Source organism: Hipposideros armiger, unplaced genomic scaffold, assembly GCF_001890085.2.
Source record: "Hipposideros armiger isolate ML-2016 unplaced genomic scaffold, ASM189008v1 scaffold_436, whole genome shotgun sequence".
NCBI classification, from domain to species: Eukaryota; Metazoa; Chordata; class Mammalia; order Chiroptera; family Hipposideridae; genus Hipposideros; species Hipposideros armiger.
In genome coordinates this window covers 1,663,795-1,673,797 of record NW_017731786.1, presented here as the reverse complement: position 1 = coordinate 1,673,797, position 10,003 = coordinate 1,663,795, and the positions used below count along the sequence as shown (strand labels likewise).

Here is a 10,003-nt window from a genome sequence, read left to right as displayed (position 1 = left end):
TTATATGCTGTATGAATCAATTATTATGATATTCCAGAAGAGACAACACTCTAGACCCAAAAAGCAGATAAGTGCTTGCCAGAGGCTAGGGATGGGGTGAGGGATGTCTTTCCTGCCGAGGAGATGAAGGGATGTTTTACGATGATAATAATGTTCTATATTATGATCATAGTGGTTTTACAGTACTCCATACAGTTCTCAAAATTCAGTGACTTGCAAAATTATAATTGGTAAAAATTTATCATATGTAAATTATACCATGTAGTTAATTGTAAAAAGAGAGCGATGAAAGAATATTTATATATTGATGTGGAAAGATTTCCAAGAGTTAACAGTAAATGAAAAACACATGGTGCAGAAAATATACATAAGGTGCTACCTTTGGTAGAAACATTAGTATAATGTGTATCACGAAATGTGTACAAATTTTACCACCACACCTCTTTTCAAATTTTATCTTTTCTCTTTCACTGACATTTTCTTTGCCATTTCTGTCTCCTTGTCTTTTTTGCTCACCCCCTTACCCTTCAATTTGGTCACTTTTATTCACTCTCTTCTAGAGAGTTAGCTGACTTGACCCTGACATCACAATCTCCTCTTTTGGCCATTTCTCCCACCCTTTAACTATCTGAGCCTTCAGCGCCTACAAGAACTCCCATCAGATCACACCCTTGCATAATGATTTTCCTTGATGCCTCCACAGCTTACAAGATCATTTCCAGTTTCCTTAGTGTGGGCTACAGAAGCCAGAAAAAATACAGGCAGAAAGTTGGAGTTGTAGCTTCAGGTCCATTCTTACCTTCCACCTAGCTAGTGCTTCAGTCACAGAAAATCACTTTGCTCTTTCTCAGGAATTACAAGCCTTAAGACCTCACTATTTTGCAAATACATCTACTTAGCCCTTTTTGTCACCTCCTTCCTTTCTTTTCTTAGTCTGGCAAACTCTTAAACTGGGTGAACCAGGTCAAATGTCACCTCTTCTGTGAAAAAATTCACCCCCCCCCTCCCGTCTTCTGTGGTTTACTACTGTTTGGAAACATTTGCCTTTATGAAACTTAACATATGCTGATTATTTTCTGAAGAGGCAAGCGTTGTAAGAGAAAGAAGACATAAAAATTACCCAGATGCCCTCCAGCCACGGATGTGCATCTATGTGTAGATATCGTTAAGTAAATGTTGCAACTACACACAAATGGAATCTTCCTGGGGCAACTGTCTTGCCTCTTTTTTCCCCTCATTATTATGCCATAGATATCTTCTAATGTCAACATAAAGCAATCTATGTCCCATTTTTAATGATTGCATAGTATTCTGTTTATGTATCATTTCCTTAACTCGTTTCCTGTGGATGCACATTTCAGTCATTTCCAGTTACCCATGTTATTATAAATAATGTCTTAATGAGCATTCCACTGTGCTTTGGAAATGCCTTGACAAATGCTCCTGATCACACTGGATCATAATTGTCTGCGTGCCTGTCTTTCCCGCCAGACTATTATTAGCTCCCTGAGGGCAAAAACCATTATTTCTCTTGGAAACTCCAGAACCTTGCAGTGCGTCAGTGGGAGCTTAATATATATTGTTGAAAGCAAGAAGGAGTAAATGAATGGACGTTTGTATAGTTGGGTACACACGTGTATCATCACACATGTCTTCATGCCTGATATCTTGTCTTGAGCCTGCTATCTCTTAGGCCGTATTCAATCCTCCGTGTGTTTCTAACCTCTTTTCATGCCATTACCATGGACGTCAATTCAGTACGTCACTTTAAGGATTAGAATATTGCCAAACCGTGACTGCCCCATAGATTCTGGTGGCCCCTGGAATACATTTTATCAATTGCAGAGGAAAAAACAAAAATGCAGATCTCTGGCATTCTTTTTCCTCGCCTAAGCGGAAAGGAGGTATTGAAACTGAAATTGTCAATTACAACAAAAAGCACATGGCACGTATGTTGCAAGGCTGTTGTCTGTTGGGGCTTCTTTGGAGCACCATTTGCTGCTACGACTGAATGATCTGATACGTTTAATTCACAGATCTGACTGTAAAATTGTCTTAAGCCCCAGAGAGGAAGAGAGGAAAATCAACTAGAAATGGCTCAAATGCTGCTTATCTCTTCACGAAAACCCACGGCTTCCTTCACTTCTTCAGGCTGCTCAGCACAGCCTGTTATGTTCGCCTCGTGGTGTGTTACCATATAGCCGACCATCCGCCTGACTCTCCAAAGGAAAGATACTGTTGCCATCTATGTGCCAGGGCAGCCTGTGGCTTATTGACTAATGGCCTGCATTGTCCTGGGACTATCAGGCAAGTGGGAGCCGACTGGCCCCGACAGTGACAGGGTTCAGTTGTGTTGAAAATGTACAAAAGCTGAAGCCTGTTTTTTATTTCTTCTTGCTGGGCCGGGAGCACTTAGTATTGTTGTTCAATATGCTGTAAATGAACATAGTTCAAAACCCACAAAGCGAGGCACAGGGAATTAGAGAACCGAAAATAGGCTACTGATTGGGGACAAATTCATCAAGCCTCTTTATTTGTCAACCAGCTTTTCACTGGAGTGCCAATCCAGCTCGCTTGGGAAGGAGTGAAAAGGGACTTGGAGCAAACCATATGGTGGCAAAGTTGACCTTCATTTAACTTCAACTGTGCTCAGCTAGCAAACTGTGTATCTCTTTTCTCCCACAATAAGCTTCTTTAGTAAGTTCAGTTAGCAAATCATTTGTCTTATGCGCACAACACCCAATCCAACACTCACTTTTTTCAGAAATGTGTGGAACTTAGGTAGAAAATAGTGGGGCTTGAACTTGACCCCTGGAAATAATGGCTGTAAAAGTTATTCTCTGCCCCAAACTGTCTCTGGTTAAACAAGAGGATTATGTACCATAAGGTCGATGCTTTTTCTGAAACATGGTCTTGGGTCTGTCTTTCTTTTGCTGAAAAACTATCATTGACTCTCTGTTTCTTATAGTAGTGGTTCTCAACGGTTCTTTTCTGGGACACACATACCAAATAATTCTCATGACAACTTGCTTTTTGACTCTTTTCTCCCCAATCCAGAAAACTCACCTGAGTGCATGCCATTCAGGGTAACATTACTACAGGGATAAATGTAAACATATAGATAGACACATACACACACAGGCGTTCCCCCCTTATCCATGAGAATACGTTTCAAGACCCCCAGTGCATGCCTGAAACCAGGAGCATACAAAACCCTACATATGTTATGTTTCTATCACATCACTATGATAAAGCTTAACTTATAAATCAGGCACAGTAAGAGATTAACAACAATAAAAAAAAGAGAACGATTATCACAGTATACTGTACTCAAGGTTATATGAGTGTGGTCTCTTTCCCTCTCTTTTAAAATGTCTTATTGTATTACATTTACCTTTTCACTAAAGGAAGCACTTTCCGGCTTCCCTGTGGCATGTCTGAATTGCCAGCATCACTATTCTTATGCTTTGGGGCCGTTAGGAAGTAAAACCAGGGGGACTTGAACACCAGCACTGCGATACCGTAACAGCCGATCAGATAATCAAGACAGCTACTAAATGACTAACAAGCAAGGAGCATATATCAAAGGGATGATTCACATCCCAGGCAGGATGGAGTGGGACGGTGTGAGATTTCATCACACTACTCAGAATGACACACCATTTAAGCTTATAAATTGTTTATTTCTGGTATTTTCCATTTAACGTGTTTGGACCTTGGCTGACCACTGGCATCTGACCTGTAGAAAAAGCGACACCGCAGATAATGGGGGGCTACTATATGTATATATAATATTGGGTTGTCGGAAAAGTCATGACGTATTTTTTCTATGGTTTTCGTTGCAAAAATGAGTCATGGCTTTTCCGACAACCCAACGTATCTGTGTGTAGTATGTATATTTACGCCTTTATTGGTAACTGATCATACTTTAATAGACCCCATTCCTGATCACAGCATACCAGTAAGATGCTGACTTCATGGCTGAAAGCTGATCTGCAGAATAAAATACAAGCCCCTAAAAATACCATACGGAGGGATCTTACCAGTTGGACACCAGCCTACTTCTCTAACTTCCTGTGCCACCATCCTCAGTCCACGGCTTCATCCATTCATTGCTTCTTTTTATTCTTGAAAGCACCTCCATGTTCTTTGCATAGATCTTTTTCTTTGCTTGGAAGACGCTTTCTCATCTTCTCTCTTTGGTTAGATGATACTTATTCTGCAAGATCCAGGCCAAATAACATTGCATCTCTGAGAATGTCCTTACCTCTCTCAGCCAGATCTACTTTTGGTGCTTACTTGTCATTATGCGATTGCATGTTTGTCATTACTGACAAATTCTTTGGCCCCTGACAGAATAAGAACTATAGTTTATTCAACTGTTTTTGCCTGGTGTCTCCTGCAGCTCCTGGAATATGCTAAGACACCTGCTTAAGGAAAACCATAACTGAATATTATCGCCAATATATGAATAATCTACAAGGGGCTGAAGTGACCTGCTTTTAACATAGTAAAAAAATGTACTGATCTATGCCTTTTAAACCTAGATCTCAATGGCTATTGACAGAGGGAATATTTTTTTTTTGGTCTTAATAGCAATAGTAATGTAATTTAGTAATATGATATAAAATTTTATTTCTTTGTATCTTCTATTGCTTGTTCTTTAGATCTCTGAGCGTTATTCAGTTTTGTCTTTCTTTGCACAGAATTCGAGACATTGTTTCTTTAAAAAGGCTGCTGTTGAAGGGAAGAAAAAGCCATATTTGACTCATAGTGATTTGAACGGTATAGAAAGAAATGACTAACCTTTATGCTGTTTAAGTGACTGGGGTATTTATACTTGGCAAATACTCAAATACTTAGGAGTAATAAGGAATTGGGTGAGGCTACAAAAGGAAAAGAGAGTGAGAACCACACACACACACACACGCACACGCACACACGCACACACGTAATTAAACAAGGGGCTAGGGCAGATATGGTGAATGGCTGGTATGAAACCATATCCCCACCACCACCACCACTTCTCCAAGTGTATGGCGGACAAACATCACTAATCAATCAAAACACATTTCCCAGCCCAGGGATGGTCTCAGAATATATCTTGACACTGTGATGCTCCAAGATGTCTTCTATCTACAAAGAAAGGAAGACAGTGCATTCTCCATAAGGTCTATCCAGGTTAATACTAATACTACTCATGTTCCTCGCTCCCTGTGACTGGGCAGGGACTGTTTTCCTGGTTCCATCTGAAAGCACTAGGACCCCAAGGTTGAACTTTTGGGTACTGCACTCTTTTGTCAGATCTCTCTCAAGGACTGGGTTCAGTGTTTTACAGTCGCCAATTCCCAATACACAGCATGCACTTGACTCCTGTGTCCGCTGAGGAATGACAGGGGCCATCCTACCCGTAGACTTCAGCATTGATGAAGGAGGGAGCTGACGTGCACTGAATGGCAAACAGTATGCCCACTGCTTTCTATTGACAACGTTTTGTTTTTCTAGAACCACATAAGATCAGTATGATTGTCCCCATTTTATAGATGATACAATAGCTTCGGAGAAATTAAGTCACTTGTCTTAAGTGTCACAACTGATCGTGATAAAGACAAGAGCCAGTCTCATACCTGTGACATCCAGCGTCCTGTTATTAGACCCTGGAGAGTTCATTGTTTTGTTAGTGGCCTTGCTAAAATCTGCTTCTTGGTTTCTTTTCATGCCTTTAAGTGCTTCCGCTTTTCCTAACAGCCTTGAGCTTTAACTGTGTACTTTCTTGAGTCTTGCAGACCAGAGAGGCAGGTAGAAAGTGGATAAATGTGTATCAGATACGTGTGAGGGACAATCAGGCTACTCCTGACTTCATGGCAGTCCGATGTACATCTCCAGGTGGCCCCCAGAAATGACCTTGATGGAAACAAAAAAGTGTATTTCGGTTTAATTTTCCTGTGTCTTTTTTCTATAGGGCAACGTCCTTACCAGGTGATCACCGCCCGCGTTCATCCAGGAGAGAGCAACGCCAGCTGGGTGATGAAGGGGGCCCTGGAGTTCCTGGTGAGCAGCGACCCAGTGGCTCGGCTCTTGAGGGAAAACTTCATTTTCAAGATCATCCCCATGCTCAACCCAGATGGTGTCATCAATGGCAAGTATGTCGGGCGCCTGGCCCAACCTAGCTGACATTTATGTTACCATAGCAACACACTGCTGTTTCACCCAGTGGGCATGGTTGGAGAGGCCTTGGTACCCTGGCAGGCAAAAAATTCTCTTCCACTTTTGTTAACTGGTACAAAAAACAAGGAACTTATACACATTGATGTCCGTCTCATAGGTTTTTAAATAGAAAGGTATAGATTCATAGGCGATTAATCCCAGAGGGGTTCTGGGAAATAACCTAGTTCAACTCTCTCATTTTAAAAAGGGGAAATTTGGTGTCTAGGGTCATCAAATGACTCGTCCAGGTCACATGGTGGGTTAGTGACAACAATCAGAGCTGCAGCTGTGATTTCCTCAGAGTGAAGACCAATGCTTTTATTTGCCTCTTAAGGTTTATCGTAGAGAACTCTTGATGCTTATGTCTACTTTTATGGAATTGTGCATACACATATAAAAAGGGTGGTACCTGATCTAAACAGAATGGTTGAAGTGGTTGAAAAATGGTTGGCTGGAAAAGAGAAGGTTGGGGTAGGACTTCTTCCCCCCTAGTCCTTACCTGCCTTCAGAATGTACAATGACAGGATGAATTCCAGTGTCCGATGAGGTCTGATGGAAGGGGTCAGCATTTCAGAGTTTGTGAGCTGAGGCTCCGCTGTCAGGGCTGGTCCCCAAGGTCACAGGGCTAGTGGCTGGGATAGCAGGATTGACATTTATAAATACCTGTTTCAGACTTCGTATAAAGAGACTAAATCTCCTTCCTATGGTAATTAGGCGATTCTTCTTTTTACTGTAGGAATGGACAGAATACAAGATAAACAAAAATGGAAGGAAAAAATAATTTCAAGAGCTAAAAATTAAAAAGGACCCGCAATTTATAACATCAGTAGTAGAGAAGCTACAAGTTTAGAAAACTGAGAAAATAGAGCAATATTACACAGGTTAATCAGAAGCAGTAAGACTTATAAAGGAATACAAACAAGAAAACAAAATATCCAAGAGATAACATTAAAATGACTTAAAATAATTAAATGTTTTAAGAAAGAAAAAATATAGTAATTTTCAGAAAAAACTAAATAAGTGTTAAACAGCTTACAGTAAACTAGCTTCAAAGGATAAGCACAGAAAAGAATACTGATAAGTTAATAAGGTTAAAACTATAAAGATACTATATAAAAAGATCAGAATAAATTCCAAATTGTGAAGTCTAGTAAACTATGCCAAAATGCAAACAAGTCAAAGCTATAGACTACAAATAAAATCTCGGTAGGAAAAAAGAAAAAAGATATGTAAGACATTCATGTGTTCCTAACAAGCTCCCTGGTTTTGTAGCTCCCAGACGCCAGTCGTTTCGGTGGAGGATTTTTGAGGGCCGAAAGCAGGGTTCTTCCTCTTTGTCTCACTGACTGGTCTCCAAGCACGTGTGAGGAGCAGGAGGCCAAGTCCTTCAGTGGGGAGCATCACTCAAGCCTCTGGCAGCAATTAGGCTTCTTAGATCTGAGGCTGGACAAAGCCCCAAAGCAGTGTCCTCTCCTGGTCCAACAGACCCCAGCTGGCTCCTGCCACGTGCTCCTCTGGCGCCCACAAACAGCCCTAGGACATTAATGAATGGCTCCTCCCTGCTACATGGGCCAAATATTTTACTGGCACGCTTCTAAGTGGATGGAAAACAGCTAAGCAAAGCATCTGGAAGGACGTGAACCAGTTCAACATTTTCTCATCCAAGTCAGCTCTTTTCTGAGGTCTCGCCTTCCCTCGAATTGTCTGGGGGATGGCAGAGGAGGGAAAGAGGTCTGGGTTTAAAGAGTCATCAGTCGATTTTGGAATTCAGGCTCTTCCTGTGACCTGCATAATTGTCTCTTCTGTTGAAAGAGGAAGATAACCTGCTCCCTGTCCGGGGAAAGGTCTCATATGCCCAAGGCAGTATTCCAGCTCAGGGATAAGCGTTGTCCTCTTTTTCCATTTCGGATGCTCGCGCCTCCCCATCAGGGGCTGGGTGCAGGTCTTTGGTGGAAAGGTTAATGGGGCCTCAGTCACCGAGCATCCTCCCGGCCTGGACACCCATTATTTCCAGCTCACAGCTGGTGGCTTTGGACTCCCTCATGGCAGGCCAGCTTCTTCTCATTGACACCGCCATTCATCATCATTACCATCATGTATTAGGACTAAAATTACCCTTTTTAATGTATGCAGCATCTTTCATCATAGAGGGTCAAGACACTCTGTAGATCATTTGGGTCACTCAAGCAATTTTGGCTGAAAGGGGCTTGGGAATCATAATGATATTCTTCTGATAGGAAAAGCCACAGGTCCTGGATACTTGAGGCTTCCATGGATCCGTAACATTTCACAAGGGAAGAGCTTGAAAGTCTCAGTTCATGAACTCTTCTTAGAAACCACCTGACAAGTGGTTTTCTCTAACTTCCACTTGAACTCTTTCCGTGACTGAGGTTCCATTTCAGGGCATGCCCATTCCATCGTGCGTAGTTAGGTAGATTTGTCTTTCTCCAGGTTTTGGGTTTTGCCCTGTGAGCTTCACCCGTTTTAGGGTACCCCATGGATCAGATCTGATCCTCCGTTTCCATGCCTTAACTTCCCCATGCGAAGTCCTCTCCAGGTTTGCCTCAGCTTACTAGTCATTGCTTATGTGATATTGTTTCTGATATTAGGACCTTCATTGATGTCCTCTGGACTCATTCCTATTATTAGGCTTGTTAAAGGTCACAGAACCGCCCTGTGTGTGGTCTGACCAGCAAGGGGGCAATCTTTGTACACAGATTACGGAACCTAAACTTGAAAGGGCCCCTTCACTTGCTAGACTTCACTCTTCGTTCACAAGTCATAATGGGCCTCCATGGAATTTGCAAGAATGTGTATTAGTAGAGTCGTTTCCCTTTGTGGTGATGGCAAATGGAGCCTCTGAGGATGGCTGGGAGGTCCTGAAAATAGAGGTCTGGGATACAGAGCCAGGGTTTTCTTGCAAAAATATAGTGGGTCTTGCCAAGTGAAAGCTCTCTTAGCAACACATCTGTAGCGGGAAAACAAAATGCAAAGATGGTTTCCAAAAGAAACAACTTACCATTTTGCTAACCTGGCCATTTGTTTTAAATTGGGCTGAGTTCTCAATAATCTAGGAGAAAAATGCAGTGGCTCCCCGACTCAGAATTTTCTTCCAGGATGGGATGAATTTGAACAGGGAGTCAACAGATTGGGTTAGAGCAGAAGTGAGAATGGCGGCTTTGATGAGAGCGGGAAGTGGGGAGAAGGTGGGTGATTCTAGAACTGCTTAAAAGGTAGACATGGCATGTAAGTGAGGAAGAAGAAAAAAAAAATCTAGCGTGAGTCCCAGTTTTTCAGCTTTGGTTGTTGTAGCGACAAAATATTTTTTATAACGGCAACACAGAGCCCAACATTTTATTCACAGGAGAATCGGAGTATATTAATTCTTAGTATATATACACAACTCTACAAGCTTGATTACCTTCTTCCAAGGCCATCGTGGAACAGAAACAAACAACATTGAAGAGGAAAGGGTATACTGTAAGTCAACACACCAAGGTATTCAGAAGTAATAGCTGAATGCGCCAGGGGAAGCAAATGAAACTATAAAAATTAGATTAAAAAAAAAACAACCAACAACAACCTTGACAATTTTAATTATTTGGAACCATTTAAAGTTAGTGCCATAGTCTCTTATTCCACTGTGGGTTGTAAAGGCTTTATTGTACTCCAAAAGAGCCTGCACAGACTTTCCCTAAAAAAAAAAAAAATTAAAATAAATTTATTCAGCACCTTTTACAGGACAAGAGGGACCCTAGTTCTTTTACATATATTTTCTTACCCAATAGTAACTATG

The 10,003-nt window shown here is 41.5% G+C and overlaps 1 protein-coding gene across 1 annotated transcript in view; it reads left to right on the top strand.

Moving 5' to 3' along the window:
- LOC109394765 (cytosolic carboxypeptidase 4-like) overlaps nucleotides 1–10,003 on the top strand; it is a 338,338-nt gene that overhangs the window by 109,278 nt on the left and 219,057 nt on the right. The window contains exon 4 of the mRNA XM_019665197.1: nucleotides 5,963–6,143. Within this exon, the coding sequence (XP_019520742.1) occupies nucleotides 5,963–6,143 (181 nt within the window). The remainder of the gene's footprint in view (nucleotides 1–5,962; nucleotides 6,144–10,003) is intronic.